Below are 17,531 nucleotides of genomic sequence, written 5' to 3'. Positions count from 1 at the left end.
TAGAGTAAACAGTAATAGCACGTGCAGCGGCAGCCTACCCCGGGTCCTAATGCCCACTCAGTAAGGAGTTTTAATTCCGTAGGGGGCGCTGTTGGCCTACTTATAAAAAATGAAAGCAAAATACACAAATAATATTTAGACTGTGTTTCTGATTAAATAAAGAAGTAATTGATGCCATAAAATCATGAGTATGTTTTGAATTAAAAGTTTGAAGCTAAAGCTTGCATGAGAAAAAAAAACAAAAAAAACATGACACTTAAATAATTGTATATATTCTGATTTATTCATTAATGTGTAATGTTATATATTTTTAAGCAAATTATGAGCTCTAAAAGATTTTCAGAATTTTTACAACTCTTTTGCTTTAGACCATTTACAAATGTTAAATCTTAAAATAAAATGTCAAGGTTACCATTGCATATTTCTGATAAAAAATAAAAAAAATGCAGTGATTAATATATAGTTTATTCATAGTTATTTTCAAATCTTCAATGTACTGTTATTATAAAATAACTTTATTATTGTTTATTTAAATCTAACAAATACGTTCTTGTTAAAAACTAACCAAAATTAAAAATAATTATATATCGGTATCTGCATCGGCTTTCGGACAAAAAGAGTTCAATTATCGGCATATCGGATATCGGCAAAAATCCAATATCGTGCGTCCCTAGTATTTAAACAATCTTTTTATTGCCTTTTTTTTTATAGACACAATATCATATCCGATATAATTGATGAGACAATCCTACAGATCATCAAGGTCATGTAGGCTCTTCTGTCTTTAAATGAGGGTACAGCGTGTCTTCTCTTACAGTACAGTAACATGTGGCTGTTGATGTGATGGCCGTCCCGTGCCGGAGTCAAGCGTATCCGCTTACAGAAAAACACGCTTGAGCCACAGTCTCGGTATGGGACCCTATATTACCCCCCCCAGCATGGGTATTTTTATCCCAGCATGCCTGGGTACAGGAGGAGGAGGGCAGTATCTGGTTCTTCAGGGCTTGGGTTTCTCGACAGCTGAGAGGAGCTGCTGATAAAGACTGCTCCTGTGTGCTTTGATTGTCTCCTGTCTTTCACTGTGACCCATCATTCATTTTGTGCTTCTCTTCTCTCCATTCCTCCGTCTCTTTCATTTATTTCCTGTGACAACCTGTTTCGGTCCTGCCCCAGACTACACACAGTTCATATATATATATTAACTTTGGGGAAAAATTACAAACTCTAAATTTTTTAGAGTGTTTATCATGGATGTAACAAAACTAAGTATATCATTAACATCTTTAGGTGAACTATAATAATTTTTCACTATATAATTGGTAGATTCAGGAATTTCTTTTCCCAATTTCGAAAAGTTTTGGGAATCAGATTAAATGTTCTGTAGTCCAAATACACCCCAAAGTCTGTGCATTTTCTTAAACTCATTTTGCAAAACATCTTTCCACAGAAGGTTAAGAAAATGAAAACAAAGATTTGAAAAAAAAAAGTTGAATTGCAATTGTCATATGTCTAACTTGATGATGCATCAAGAAATTATGTCCAAATTATGTAATTGCAATATATTTGCAAATATGTTAAATCTTTACTACTTTCACCTGTATTTTCTTAAACATTTATGCTAAAACTTCAATCTAGAATTTTGTGCTTCATGTAAAAATCTGGAATCAGAAAGTTTCATTGTATCCAAAAATTATTCCACTGGAAAACTCTCTTCTCTCCATTCCTCCGTCTCTTTCATTTATTTCCTGTGACAACCTGTTTCGGTCCTGCCCCAGACTACACACAGTTCATTAGTGAAGTCACTAAATTTGTAAGTTTATCATGTAAAAGTAATGAATGAGTGTTTAAGACATAAATCAGTTTTAAAAGTCTATCTAATAAAAATGCATTTTAAGAGACCTATTCCATTCATTTGTGCTCTATGAACAAAGCAAACATCTTTAATGCCACCTAAGAAATGCATCAAACTGAATTGCAAAAATAATGATAATTTATGATAGTTTTTCAAACAGTCTTACATCCGTCTTCTGTTGTTCAGACAGTTTCACCTCCAGTTCACGCAATTGTTAGAGCCAGATGTTGATATTTGATCTATGTTGGTGGAGATATATATATATGTTAAATCTTTACTACTTTCACCTGTATTTTCTTAAAAATTTATGCTAAAACTTCAATCTAGAATTTTGTGCTTCATGTAAAAATCTGGAATCAGAAAGTTTCATTGTATCCAAAAATTATTCCACTGGAAAACTGTCGAGTATTTTTTTTTTTTTAAATGGAAAAAAATATATAATAATAATATAAATAACATTTAATACTGTCCGTATAATATTGAGTTTAAGTAGTCTATATGCATTTAAATTAATTTGAGGAAATTATCATATTTTTACACACCGTTCAGTCAAAATTCCAATATTGTTTTCATCCTTTTTTGTTGTTGTTGTTTGGACCGCAGAAATTGTATCTTTGAAAATCTTTTACAACTGGCCCACAGAATCACACACGCACTAGTGAGGGAATAATAGAGGAATGTTGAAGGCCAGTGTTATTGACTCTGTGCGATCAGATCTAATGGAAGAGGCATTAGCGAGATGCGGTGCATTAGATTGAATGGAGATATGAGCTGATGTGATGAGGAGCAATAAGCAGCTACTGCTCCTCTATCCAGAGTGTCTTTGTCTCCTCAGCTTTCGCACCATTACCACATCCGCTTCTGTGGGCTTTTCTTGCTCAGAAATGGTCTTCAGGGGTGGCTGACGAACACAGTCATGCGTTTAAGATGAAATATGTGACCCTGGAGCACAAAACCAGTCATAAGGGTCAATTTTTAAGAAATTAAGATTTATACATCATCTGAAAGCTGAATAAATACGCTTTCCATTGATGTATGGTTTGTTAGGATAGGACAATATTTGGCCGAGATACAACTATTTGAAAATCTGGAATCTGAGGGTGCAAAAAATCTAAATATTGAGAAAATCGCCTTTAAAGTTGATCAACTTAAGTTCTTAGCGATGCATATTACTAATCATAAATTTACAGTAGGAAATTTACAAAATATCTTCATGGAACATGATCTTTACTTAATATCCTAATGATTTTTGGCATAAAAGAAAAATTAATAATTTTGACCCATACAATGTATTTTTGGCTATTGCTACAAATATACCCCAGCGACTTAAGACTGGTTTTGTGCTCCAGGGTCACATATTAGCATCTTATGCATCCACTGAAAAAATTTCCTGTATCTAACGAGAGCCACGTCTGATTAATAACTCTATTAACCCCATCCATGAAACTAGCCAATGTCACATCATAGGCTACAAGAGATTTATCACAGGGGAAAAGTAGCACCTTTTCCAGTATAAAACGCCTGTTTGAGATTCTGCATTCTGTTTGGATTCATGCACATTTATAGTCAGTTGGTTGAAGTTAAAATGCATCTGATAAAAAGTCATCTGATTTCATTCTTCCACAACACGGAAAGAGCAACAAGGATATTCTGCAAAATAACTCCTACAACTCATGGTCCACCTGAGAAATAATGATGAGTAAATGATGACAAACATTTCATTTTGGGGAGAAATTTTCAGTAATTAAAAAAATTGTTAAAATTTCTTAAAGTACTTTTTTGTGTTCATGCTTTCTTGTGATTTTTAATTTTTTTGAAAGGAAATAAATCAAAAGTTTACATTTAATGAAAAATGTTTTTAAATATATCTTCAGGGTAATAATATTTTTTATTAATATAATTAATTATAAATTCATAAAGTAAGATACTTATTGGCCTTGACTTTTTTTTTTAGATGTTTCTGCATGGTTGTTAGATTTGGCAAACAAAAGTTCAAATATGAACAAGCAGTGAAGCCTTTTATTTCTTAGAAGTAATAATAATGTTCTTTTAGTGAGTCTTTTTCCTTCAATGCGATATCACCTTACTTTATGCCACCAGCCACTATGAAAAAAATCAGATAAATTATATAAGTCAGAAATTGAACAAATTTTCATCATTAGAGGTGTAATTAAGTCGTTGTTTGTATGAAATGCATTTTTGTGGAATTTTATAAATAAATGAATGGATCCAGTTGCATAAATGAGTGTCATGTCATCAACCCTTACGTAGAATTTTCAATTTGCATGTAAATTCTTTGGAGAGATCTAATGATGGCTGTTCATGTGCATGTCTGGCGTGCAGTAGTACACACTTTAAGACTGATTCACCGGGGGAATATTATGACGGGCAGCAGAAACAGAAAGTGTGTGTGTTTGACTCCCTAGGCCAGTGCTGTGCCATCACTAAACCGTCCTCCCCCAGATGCTATTTATAGTAAGAGTCTACCTACGAGACATCGGCAAAGAAGAAATGCATCTATAATTAAACTGAGCCTCTCTCTCTCACACACTCTTATACACACTGTCCTTTACTTCCCCTCTTTTAGCGTTTTCTCTTGCTATTTAAAATGCTTTAATTATTATTCAGATGGTATTTATTTTCTCTTACCTCAGACCTGGTGTGTTCTTCTCTGTTCAAGAGCCGCTACATAACACCAACAAACAAGAAAAGAGCGTTTCTGTGCTGTTGTTTGGCCCACTATGGAATCTTGGGAATTTTTTTACAGTAACAGCATGGCATTCCTTCCAGTACTTTGAAGCACCATTGAAATACCACAGTATGTAAATATGGCATTTAAACAGTACAGCGGTGTACTGAAATACCATAGATACAATCACTGTGCTGGATCGGTAGCAGCATTACTGCAGTTAACTAAAACCATACAATAACACTTTTTCATTATTTGAAATAAAATTAATTGACAAAATAAACAAACCAAAAAACAAACAAACAAAAAAAATATATATATATATATAATTTTTTTTTTATTTCAGCTAGCTGTCAAGGAAACATTTCTTATTTTTATTTAGTTCGGCTAAATAATAATAATAATAATAATAAAAAGAAATAATAATGAAGAAAAACTATATAGACACATTTAAAGGCGGAAAAAATAATAAAATTGACAAAAATGCCCAAACAATACTTAGTTTAACTAAATTTAAAGTGAACATGGACAATATAAAAATAAAAACTAACTAATCTCAATTAGTCTAAAATAACCTTGTTTTGTAGACCCCCCACCCCTTCAAACGTTTTAAACCTTCATATGTTTCTTTAAGGGCTATATCTCTTATGTCTATGTGTGTCCACATGGAATCTGAAGCCTCAGAATTTAGCGAAAAGTCCATACTATTCAAACATCCATCATTCATAAAGTTCTACTGATCCTCGGTCTCTTTCATGCTCTTTTTATTATAGATTTTGGCTCATTTGATCATTCTTTCAGCAGCCAATAAGTGTTTAACATGTAAATCTATTTAGTAGGGATGCACGATATTATAGGACCAATATCGGAATCGGCCGATAATGGCTTTAAATGTACATATCGGCATCTGCTTGATATGAAAAAATATGCCGATATGTCTTGCCGATAAGAGGAATACTTGACTCACATGTGCTCGGGGTGTCCTAGCGATTAGATCACATCAGAAGTGTGACTCATTCTGGTGAGTATGTTTTGATTTAAAGGTCAGAAGCTATCGCTTAAAAGAATTTTTAAAAAATCACAAAAATGACTCTTGTAAATTAAATAATTTTATATATATACTGATTTATTCATTAATGTGTAATATGTTATTTTTTAAACAAATTATGAGCTCTAAAAGATTTTCTGAATTTTTTACCGCTCTTTTGCTTTGACCATCTACAAATGTTAAATCTTAAAATAAAATGTTAAGGTTACTACTGCATCTGTCTGAAAAAAAAATGCAGCGATTGATATATAGTTTATTTATAGTTATTTTCAAAGCTTCAGCGTACTGTCATTATAAAATAACTTCATTATTGTTTATTTAATTCTAACAAATAAGTTCTTGTTAAAAAAAAAATTTATAAAAATAATTTGCTACACATATATCGGAAATATATCGGTATCGGCATTGGCTATCGGCCAGAATGAGTTGAAAAATATCGGATATCGGCAAAAATCCAATATCGTGCATCCCTACTATTTAGCAGGTTTATGCAGCTTTTCTATAAGAATCAAGAAACTGCAAGTCATGAGATTCAGTCTTGGCCTTTATATGCAATATAACATCTTATACAGTGGACAATACATTTGCTTTTTCTTTCCATATATAATGAACTGTAGCATTAGCTATATCTATAGTGAATGAGATAAACGAATGAACGAATTATTCTTTGTCATTCTTTTTATATATATATATATATATAGATAGATATATAGATATAGATATATATAGTTAACATAGGTAAACAGTGATTTCTTGTTTCACTTGGCCTTGACTTCTCGGTTCTGTAGTCATTACTATGTTTTTCTCTGGACTTGTGAGTGTCAGTGGGAGGGATGAGTTATCATTCATCTCCCTACAATTGTTGTGCTTAATTTGTCACAAATGGAGTGCTGGCCAAAATATTACTTTTTCAATAATTCAAGCTTTCATTCAGCCAAATCTGCTTCAATATCTAGGCGAATTTCACTAAAATTAAATGTCACCCCAGAATCAAAAGAGATTCAAAATCACTCTCGCTTTTTTTAGTGCAAAATAAGATGATCTTTGTGTATTACTGCTTTTATATTTTACTGCTTCTACATGTTTCTGCTATGGAAGCCCGTTTTCGCCATTAAATAAAAAATAAAACAAGGTTATTGCGAGTTTATATCTCGCAATTCTGACTTTATAACTCACAATTCTGAGAAAAAAAGTCAGAATTGCGCGATATAAACTCGCAATTACCTTGTTTTATTTTTTATTTAATGGAGGAAACGGGCTTCCATATTCTGCACATCACGATTTTATTATGTCTCATTAAAATAATTATACAGACCTTTTCACATTACAGTAGTGAGTAGGTGTGTAACAATTCACTTGAATTCATATGCAATGAAATATTTAATTGTGAGTTGTTTTTGGTGATCTTTTTAAAATGCAAACATAAAAATGGTTCATTATTGATAATATATCCATATTTAGCAAACAGTCCCACCCCAGAGGCACAGCATTGGTCGAACTAACATATATTGTTTATGATAAAATGTCACAATGCCAGGATCCATCAGAATAATCATCCGAAAAATATGCATCATTTTCTAAATGCAAATATAAGGTGAAATATAAGCCGACCATTTCTTGCTGTCGTTCGTTCTCCCAGATTGCTAACATTATGTTTTGCTTTTCTCCAGAGCATTCAGCTGTTACATTCCACCTCGTTCCCATCCTCCCTTCTGTTGTGACACGTCCTTGTGTGGAGGAGCAAACCGCCGGAACTAGTTTAATCCTCACTGTTGCACTACTAGTTTCAGACCCCCGAGCCATACAACGACAAACCTCTGAATCCACACGCTGACTCTCTCCTGCTGACGTTTTGCGCGGTTTATGATTCCGAATGTTTGTGAATCCACCCTTTTACGATGTTTATCAAGTGTTCATAAATAAAACGTGATGCTTTCCGGATGACGCGCTCTTTAATGTGGACTCTGTGTACTAACCATTGCTTGTTACATTTAATGTTATGGAAGCAAAAGGTACATGTTTAATGTGTCTTTCTTCTCTCTGCAGCTCTTATATTCCTCTTTTATCTGGTCTTCTATGGCTTCCTGGCGGGAATGTTCAGTCTCACCATGTGGGTGATGCTACAGACGCTGGATGAGCACACTCCCAGATACAGGGACCGAGTGGCCAATCCAGGTAACAAACCCACAGCATTAAGACAATATTCTTTGTTAAAACCCTTTGGAACAGTATGTACTATGAAAAGCACTACACAAATAAAATGAAATGGGAAATCTCGTTTTAAGCCAGTTGCATAGTTATCTTAATTTATTTTGCATTTTTAACCAATTTTGCGTTTATTCGCACTCCATTGAATTAAGTCAAGTCATCTAGATGTTTCATACAGAAAACCCACATACTGCATATATATTGAATACTGGAGAAGTAGAAGCAGTGTGATAGTACGCTATGGAAGCTTGTTTCTGCCAAATCTCACAATTCTGACTTGACTTTCTTTTGAGAGTAACAGGACAGACAGAATGTGCAGTAGAGGTGTCGTTTAGCTGATATGATTTATTCTGCGCTATTTTTACCGTTACCTCCATTGCAATCAGAACACACAACAGCAGTCTCCGCAGTGTTACACATCATCCATTAGCCTCCCCCACACTCTCTCTCTCTCTCTCTCTCTCTCTCTCTCTCTCTCTCTCTCTCTCACACACACACACAGTGGATAGACACTGCAGCCCACACACTTGTGTACAGTGGTTGCGATGAGAGCGCTCCAGTTCCATCCTCTCGCTCGATTATGAGCGCCGTTAAACCCGGCGAAGTGAGACGCAGCTCACAGGTCTCTCTCTCGCTATCATTCATCCTTCCCCAAGTGTCAATTTATTCCACCCACTCATCTATTTTCTTATCTCCCTCAGCCCCCTCTCCTCCTCGATATTTTTTAGTAACAGAATGTTCTCAGTACAGGCGCAGTTGGACATCATTTCAGACAAGTTGCGGTTTAGTGTGTCCAAATATCAGTGCATTGACTGTTCCAAGCAAGATTTTGAGGCGTTAATGAGCACACATCAATTAGTATAACCAAAAAATGTTCTGATACAATAATAAAACGCACACAGTGAGCATTAGTACAAGTGTTAGGTGCCTTTGAAATAGTGCAAACATCTAATTCTGCACATATAAATAATAAATGGTAACACTATTTTAAGGACCAATTCTCACTATTAACACTAGCATGCATATTGGCTGTTTATTAGTACTTATAAAGCACACATTAATGCCTTATTCTGCATGACCATATTTTAGATCCCTTAATCCATGAACCGCTTGATGTATTCCCCAGTTGTAAGTCGCTTTGGATAAAAGCGTCTGCTAAATGAATAAATGTAAATGTACCCCATACCTAAACCTAACAACTAGCTTACTAACTATTACGAAGCAGCAAATTAGGAGTTTATTGAAGCTGTGTTAATAGTTCGTTAATAGTGAGAATTTGATCTTAAAATAAAGTGTGACCTGATAAATGTCTGAAATTCCCACATGGAAAATCTGGAAATATAAGATTTTTTTTTATTGTTATTGATACCAAAAACCTCAAAATTCCCTTTTTAAATATACATTTTTGTAGTTATGCTAAAAAGCTAGAAATTAGCAGTAAGTAAAATGATTTTTGCAAATCATTGTCATGCCATCATGAAAGACTGGAAAATTCATGAAGGTGAAAAGAAAAGGGATTCAGTTTTGAAGGAATCTTGCATGGATGGTTTTGAAGTATTGTAAATAAGAAACAAGAAAACATTCTAAAAATGTCTCAAAATGCACACATTAAATCAGTGTACTGATAACACGAATGTGCTACAATCTCCATTAATTTGTATCATGTACATCTGCATGGCATATTTTGTCCACAGGGCTGATGATCAGGCCGAGGTCCTTGGAAATTAAATTTAACCGATCGATTCCCCAGCAATACAGCAAGTACATGCAGCCCCTGGAGTCGTTCCTGCAGCGTGAGTCCCATCACTTTACCTCTCTACATATTTACCTTGTCACAGTATAAAGTGATCATGAACAGTACCACCTGAACCTAATCTGATAAATCAGAGGATACTTTAACCCCCCGTTCAGAACCAAAGTTGGAGTCAAGAACCTCCGAGACTCAGACCAGTGCAAGACTGCCTAAATCCCAGAACAGTGCCAGGTCTTTCCAAAAACCCCATCAAACCTAGATCCCCTAATACCAGTCCCCCTAAAACCTAGACCAGGGGTTTTCAATTCTGGTCCTCGAGTTCTAGTTTCTTGCAAAGTTTAGCTTTAACCTTGATAAAACTCACCTGCCTTTAACTTTCTAGTAATCTTGAAGATGTTGAGTAGCTTGTTCAGGTGTGTTTGATTAGGGTTGGAGCGAACTCCAGACCTTTCGAGAACCAGATCCAGACCATGAGCTAATGGTCCAAGAACCAGGCGGTCCATTTTAATGATTTGAAATAGAGAACCAATAAGCTCGTCAGAGCTTGAAGTCTTGTTAGGTTTTGGGACTCGAGTCCGAGTCGAGTCTCGAGTCAAGTGACTCGAGTCCACACCCCTGGGTTGAGGTAATGTCACCTTTGGTAAAAATAGACACCTTTAGTACAAACGAGACCATAAGACAAGACCCACATCCATAAGACTGAGCTTTGAGAGCCAGTTTAAGCCACATTTATGTGGTTTTGAGAGCTCTCAAGTGCACATGATCAAGAATTCAACTCTGTTAAGAACCAGCAAACATTATCTTTGCGTGGGTGGATAAAATGTTTGCAACAAATCCTATTTGGAGGATATTCTTAATATGGCCAGATTTTAGATAAAATAAAGACAAATTTTTACTAACGTGTTTTTGTAGCACTGTTGTTCATCAAGGTCATATTTGGGCAAGCAAAAGCTACACTTAAGAATTTAGGAGGAGGACGAGGTGCAGCAGTCAGATATTGTGCAGAAAAACAAGACAACATAAAATCACCTATATTATGAAAATTATACATTTGGTGGTGGCATAGTCAAATATATTTTAATCTCTCCGTACAAAAACTTCTCAATGTCCTGCTTATGTAGCCTCTGGTTTGGATGTGATCTCCCACTGTTGATGGTTAAACGTACTTGAGTTTGCCTGGTAACTGCACAAATTGTTATCAGCTGTATGCTGTCACCACCCCATCAGAAAGCTCAGAAAGTGAAGTCTTTCTTGAATGGATCCGTTAAAGATCAGCTACAGCAGTCACAAGTGTCTCATTTAAGGACCCCATGCATTCAGCCTTGTGGTTTTTAGTCCACGTCTATTAGTTTTGAGATCATGTGTATCTGCTAAAACCTGTCCGATAAAACACTTGCTCTTTCCTAATTCCACCAACCACTCATTAGCCATAGCAAACTGTGGTTTAGTGGTGTGTCTGATGCTTGCCTACTTCCTTCTTGGAAGACCAGAACACCTCTTGAAGTCAGAATTCTCACTTGCATACTTTTGCGGAAATCCCACAACTTCTCAGCAACCAAGTATGTGGCTAATGATAAACACAAGTCAAAATTCCTCTATTACGTGTCCGATGCCTAAATATACAGTAGATATCCTATTATATAGTAGATGAAAAACAGTATGTCAAATGAGAAGTATGTATGTATTCGTAGTGTTCATGAAACAGTAGACGAAGTGTACCGGGATGACCTGCTACTGATGATTCTGAAGTGCACATCTGATGGACACTTCTCTATCCCATGAGGTCAAGGGAGAGGACTTGTGAATGGCAGTGAAAGGTCACATGACAAAGCCAACATGGCGTCCTCTGCAATCTGCTACTTTGTTGACCGTTCTTTTTTATGTCGTCCTCCTTCCTCACGATACAATGTCCCAATTCTGACTTCAAACGGAACGCAGATTTTAAACTAAAACTATTAGTTATTTAACTAAATGAAATGCTCCAACACAGGGATGTTGTGCTTCTCAAGTCATATATTGGGGTCTTTAAGATCTTTCTTATTTGGAGCTTTCAAAGACTTCCAAAATGGTCACACTTGTTGACAAGAAAGACATCTCCCAACCACACAATTGTCACAAATTGTTGCTGAAGATTTCCAGCTTGACACCTTTATCTCACTATCTACTCTCTCTCATCTGTTACTTCAGCGTACAATGACTCTCTGCAGGAGGCGAACGAGCCCTGTCCCGAGGGTATGTACTTTGAGCAAGACGATGTTGAGGAGAAGAAGGTTTGCCAGTTCAAGAGAAGTGTGCTACGACAGTGCTCTGGACTGGCTGATAGCAATTTTGGTTATTCCGAGGGTCAGCCATGCATCCTAGTCAAGATGAATCGAGTGAGTCACTGTTTTTACGCTCTCCCAGGTCAAAGCTAGCTGTTAGCACAGAGGTTTTCAACTCTTGCCCTCGAGATCCACTTTCATGCAGAGTTCAGCTCCAACCTTGAGCAACCTTGACTGCCTGTAACTTTCTAGCAATCCTGAAGACCTTGGAGCTAAACTCTGCAGGAAAGTGGACCTCAAGGGCCAGAGTTGAGAACACTTGTGTTAGCATATGTTCTCCAGACAAATTGAGCCACGGTGCTCATGCAAGGACGCAAAATTTCCAATCCGGCATGCATTGTGTTCCAGTTGCATCCTAGAAATGTAAGCATGCGTTCAGGCCTGTTAATAGATTTAGAAGGATTTTTGTTCATTGTATATACTTCTTTGCAGGTGATTGGGCTTAGGCCACGAGGAGACCCGCATATCAACTGCATTGCCAAGGTAATTCCCAAATCACACTTTGTGTTACTAGCTTCAGAGTGTTCGATGTCAGGATGAGTGTGACATTAATGTGCGTGAGTGTTTCCATCTTGCGTTTTCACACATCTGTTTGTATCTGGTCTCTCTCCACGCTGCCTATAGGGCCAGCAGTATTAATGTTGGGTAAGATTTTGGGTCCTTGCCCCGGGCCTTTTCCATCTCTTTGCTGCCTCTCTCCTGTACTGCTTTGTCTCTGGTGCTTTTAACCACCCTTATTCTAGAAATGATGTATACCTTCAGATCCCCAGTCATCGAGAACGTAATGCATAGTGTCTAGGGTAAAGTAAATGTAGCTGTGGGTCCTTCCACACCATGGGAAACACTAAGGCCCCGTTTACTCCTGATATTAATGTGTTTCGGTTTAATCAGTCAAAAGATTTCCGTGCTCTAAACTACGGATGTGCATCACTGCATGTTCATTATCGAGAATAGTGAAGAAATTTCCAGTCTTGTCAAATGTTTTCTTTTAACGCTGACCAGGGGTGTCCAATCCAGCTACTGGAGGGCTGCTTTCCTGCGGCGTTTAGCTCCAACACTCCTGCGTGGACGTTTCTAGTAATCCTGAAGACCTTGATTAGCAGGTTCAGGTGTGTTTTATTAGGGCTGGAGCTCAACTTGCTGGAAGATGGCTCTCTGTACTCTTAAAGGGATAGGTCACCAAAATATTTTAATTCATTAAGTCATTAATTACTCGCCCTCATGTTGTTCCAAACCCGTGAAACCTTCGTTCATCTTCAGAATACAAATTAAGATATTTCTGATGAAATCTGAGAGCTTTCTGACCCTGCATACACTGAAAAAGATTTTTAAGGTAAGTGGTTGCAATCAATTTATTTTAACTACATTTAAATAAACAAATTTAGCTGACTAAATTTCAAAAAAAAAAATTTATTTAAATGTAGCTAAAATAAATTGTTTGCAACCACTTACCTTAAAAAAAATGTAGTATCATTTTTTTTCAGTGTAGATAGCAACGCAATTACCACGTTCAAGACACAAAAACATAGTAAGGACATCAACAAAATAGTCCATGTGACATCAGTGGTTCAACTGTAATTTTATGAAGGTACGAGAATACTATTTGTGCGCAAAGAAAACAAAATAAGAACTTTATTCAACCATTTCTTCTCTTCCGTGTCAGTCTTCAACGCACGTTCATGACAGTACCATGACACATGCGTGTTGATTGCAAACATTTTCTACATCAAAACAGCGGCTCCTGCATCAGCAGCACCACACGCATGCAGTGTGGTAATATCGTGAACGCGTGTTGAAGGCTAGTTCCTATAACTTCCCGGTGCGAAAGCCTCTTAAATTAGCTCCTACATCACAGTAGGGTCTAACCCAGCACAATAAGAACTACCGTCGACATAAGTGTACGGTGGTTGGTCAAACACATACCATACAAAACACTGGCACCTGTCATTTTTAAAAAGCCATGTAAACACAGTTTACGTATACTTACTCCACGAACTAATTTCTTGAATGCCGCTCTTAAATGATGAAGCTGTCGTCCGGATTGCATCAATGCATTGTTCCTACTTGGGCTGGGTAAAAAAAAAAAATAAATTTCTCAATTTTAAACTATTTTCAGTTTTGTGAAACAACAATATCGATTCTTAAATCCCAAGAATCAATTAGCCTAGCCTGTTTTCAATTAATGAACGGAACATTGTAGCACACCTCCTATCCAATAAATTGCAATAAGCTTTGTTACTTTTGATATAAAAACAAAGTCTCATATTTCAAATTCTGTCCATTTTATTATAATATTCAAAAAAAAATGCCATTTCGGCACTGTTTAATGTGGAGGGACAGATCGCTGTAGCACCTCAGTTCAAGAGAATTGGCAGCGCGAAACGCACATGAACTGATCATGTCCTCCGCATCAATACCAGTTACAAAGTGAAATAAACATGAATGAATATCCGAAGGTATGTTAAAAGAAGTACAACTTATCCTGTCTCATGTAATCACTCTTATTTTTTCAACCACACAAAATACATCAATATATGTTTTGGAAAACAATACAGTATGTCACGTAACATCACATTTACCTCAGAAAAAAAAAACATATTTTGTGACCGAAAACTCGTTAGTCAGCTAGAAAAATGAACTCTAGAGAGGAGCATTTCGCTAAATATATGCACCATATAGCATTCATCATAATTTTTTTACTGTGCTTCAATATTTGTTTGAATAAATCCGTCAAGTTTTTATGACAACAACCATTTAAATGTGTATATTAAAAAATGGCTTGGTGTAGAAATATAATTTTGTAATTTAACGTCAAAATTTGTATTATAACATATTATAAAAACTTAATTGAGTGTAATTTGTTGGTATACAAATCAGTTTTTTTAACCTTTAATATTATAATAATGTAGTACCAACCGACTCTCATGTATATTTTACAGCATTAGTTGAGAGATTTTTTTTCCTTGAGAAAATTTACCATATACTGTACCTGATATATATACAAAATAATCAATATTGAATCGAATCGAATCATGAAATCTGTGTCAATACCCAGCCCTAGTTCCTACTGGTGGTGTGAATGCAACCAGGAAAATTATCCTAGGGGAAAGTTTAGTTCTCAGGGGACCAACTTGGTGGCTAGTTCCCATAAGTGAATTTCTATAACTATATGTTGTTAAAGGTTCTTCATGAAACCATTGATGCCAATAAAGAACCTTTATTTTTACGAGTGCAGAGCAGGATTAGACACCCCTGCTTTGAACTATCGGCATAAGGTCTGGTCCACTTTACAACTTATTCTGATCAAGAACAGCCCACTTGTACAAGAAGAGACTCGAAATATCTCAAGATTTGATACCATGAAGAGGCAAATTTGTGTGATTTAGTTAATCAAAACTTACCATAGCAATTCAGTACCATGTAATCATAACCTTTAGGGTTATCGAGGCCACAGTGATGTTTACTTTACAAATGCTTATTTAGCACTTGAGTTTGGATCACCATATCAGGTGTAAACAGGGCCCATTGCTATTGGGAATCTTCCACACATAAGTATACTATGGTCAAGTCAAATTCATGGTTTCTCAGGTATTCCAATTGATTTTATTGACACAGCGATTTATTTTTTTTCTTGCAAAACATGGTCTTTTGACCTTAGTAACATCTTATGAACATGTCCACAAGCATCTAGCCAATATCAGGGACAAGTTATGCAATGTTGGACCCATTTCAAACACTTGTTTGCTTCCTTCGAGTAGTTCTATGCTGCAGATGTGAGACGTTCCTATCAGACCTGCCCTGTTTTTCACTTGTCCCATGAGAACTTCTTTACCGCCCTTATCATTTTGTCATTTTTGTACCTCATAACTTCTCTGAGACCTCTCACCCATCTGACCTTTGAAGGTATACAGCGGACACAAGGAAGTGCCCTCTGCTCCTTAGGATCTCTGTGTCCTCTGAACTTTAATGCTTTTGCTCTTAAATTATGCTGATGGTTCCTGCTCTTTCAATCTTGCCATTTCTTACTAAACAAACTTCCACCAATAGAGACCTTGCAGTGTTTCAATGGGACTTTCACACATGCAACGATTACATTTCAGTATTAACTGTTCCAGTGATATTACCGCTGATAGTATCTGTTGTTCACATAATCAACGATGTTTGCCGTTTTATGCGTTTTGATAACACTTTCAATTCTGTTCAATCCAAGTTTATTTGTATAGCGCTTTTCACGATACAAATCGTTGCAAAGCAGCTTTACAGAAAATTAAGTTTCTACAATATATTTAGTAGTTGCTTATCAGTGGTGACTATTTGATTACGTCATTAACTGAATTTTACCATACATGTACATCAATTTGACACAGACGATGAACACTATTAACAGCAATGATTATATGTTGAGACAGAGTATGTGTGAAACAGGCGTTAGGGAGCGTGATGGATTGTAGCGTGGTAGAAGACTAGTTAGGTACGCAGGAGCTAGCTCATTAAGGGCCTTATAGGCAAGTAATAATATTTTGTAACTGATACGGAACTTAATAGGTAGCCAGTGCAGAGACTGTAAAAATGGGGTAATATGATAATTTTTTCTTGACCTGGTAAGGACTCTAGCCGCTGCATTTTGGACCACCTGTAGCTTGTTTATTGAAGATGCAGGACAACCACCTAGCAGTGCATTACAATAGTCCAGTCTAGAGGTCATGAATGCATGAACTAGCTTTTCTGCATCAGAAACGGGTAACATGTTTCGTAGCTTGGCAATGTTTCTAAGATGGAAGAATGCTGGGGGTTTTTTTTTGTAACATGGGAAATATGATTTTCAAAAGACAAATCTTTCTTTGCTATCTAATATAACACCCAGATTTTTGACTGTAGAGGAAGTAACAGTACACCCGTCTAGTTACAAATTGTAATCCAAGAGATTCTGTGTACTGTCTTTTGGTCAAGCAAAAATGATTTGTTCAAGTTCAACCCAAACTAAGGAATAATAATGTGCATTTGATCAGGTATAACTGCAGTACAAGATTATGAGATGCATTATTTGAATGCTTGGCCAAAGAGATGTGTCTTTAATCTAGATTTAAACAGAGGGAGTGTGTCTGAACACAGAACGTTATCAGGAAGGCGATTCCAGAGTTTGGGTGCCAAATGTGAAAAGCTCTACCTCCTTTAGTGGACTTTGCTATCCTAGGTACTACCAAAAGTCCAGAGTTCTGCGACCTTAGGGAGCGTGATGGATTGTAGCGTGGTAGAAGACTAGTTAGGTACGCAGGAGCTAAACCATTAAGGGCCTTGTAGGTAAGTAATAATATTTTGTAACTGATACGGAACTTAATAGGTAGCCAGTGCAGAGATCGTAAAATTGGGGTAATATTATCATATTTTCTTGACCCAGTAAGGACTCTAGCCGATGCATTTTGGACTACCTGTAGCTTGTTTATTGAAGATGCAGGACAACCACCTAGCAGTGCATTACAATAGTCCAGTCTAGAGGTCATGAATGCATGAACTAGCTTTTTTTAATGTAAACTATAATGGTGTCTGTTTGATGGATTCTATTGGTGGGATGTAATCTGGCAGATGGCAACCAATAGAACAACAGTAATTCCTATTGGAATAATGCCCAAAACAAAAAGGAATTTTGTAATGGTTTAATG

The 17,531-nt window shown here is 36.3% G+C and overlaps 1 protein-coding gene across 1 annotated transcript in view; it reads left to right on the top strand.

The window, feature by feature from the left end:
• The window catches only part of LOC107720962 (sodium/potassium-transporting ATPase subunit beta-3-like), a 35,266-nt gene that overhangs the window by 11,165 nt on the left and 6,570 nt on the right, over positions 1 to 17,531 (top strand). The window contains exons 2-5 of the mRNA XM_016528797.1: positions 7,636 to 7,764; positions 9,492 to 9,590; positions 11,738 to 11,925; positions 12,304 to 12,354. Coding sequence (XP_016384283.1) covers positions 7,636 to 7,764; positions 9,492 to 9,590; positions 11,738 to 11,925; positions 12,304 to 12,354 — 467 coding nt within the window. The remainder of the gene's footprint in view (positions 1 to 7,635; positions 7,765 to 9,491; positions 9,591 to 11,737; positions 11,926 to 12,303; positions 12,355 to 17,531) is intronic.

This window comes from Sinocyclocheilus rhinocerous, unplaced genomic scaffold (genome assembly GCF_001515625.1).
Source record: "Sinocyclocheilus rhinocerous isolate Xijiao unplaced genomic scaffold, SAMN03320098_v1.1 scaffold2256, whole genome shotgun sequence".
Taxonomy (NCBI): Eukaryota; Metazoa; Chordata; class Actinopteri; order Cypriniformes; family Cyprinidae; genus Sinocyclocheilus; species Sinocyclocheilus rhinocerous.
The sequence above is the reverse complement of the archived record's forward strand: the minus strand, read 5'-3'. Positions and strand labels throughout refer to the sequence as shown.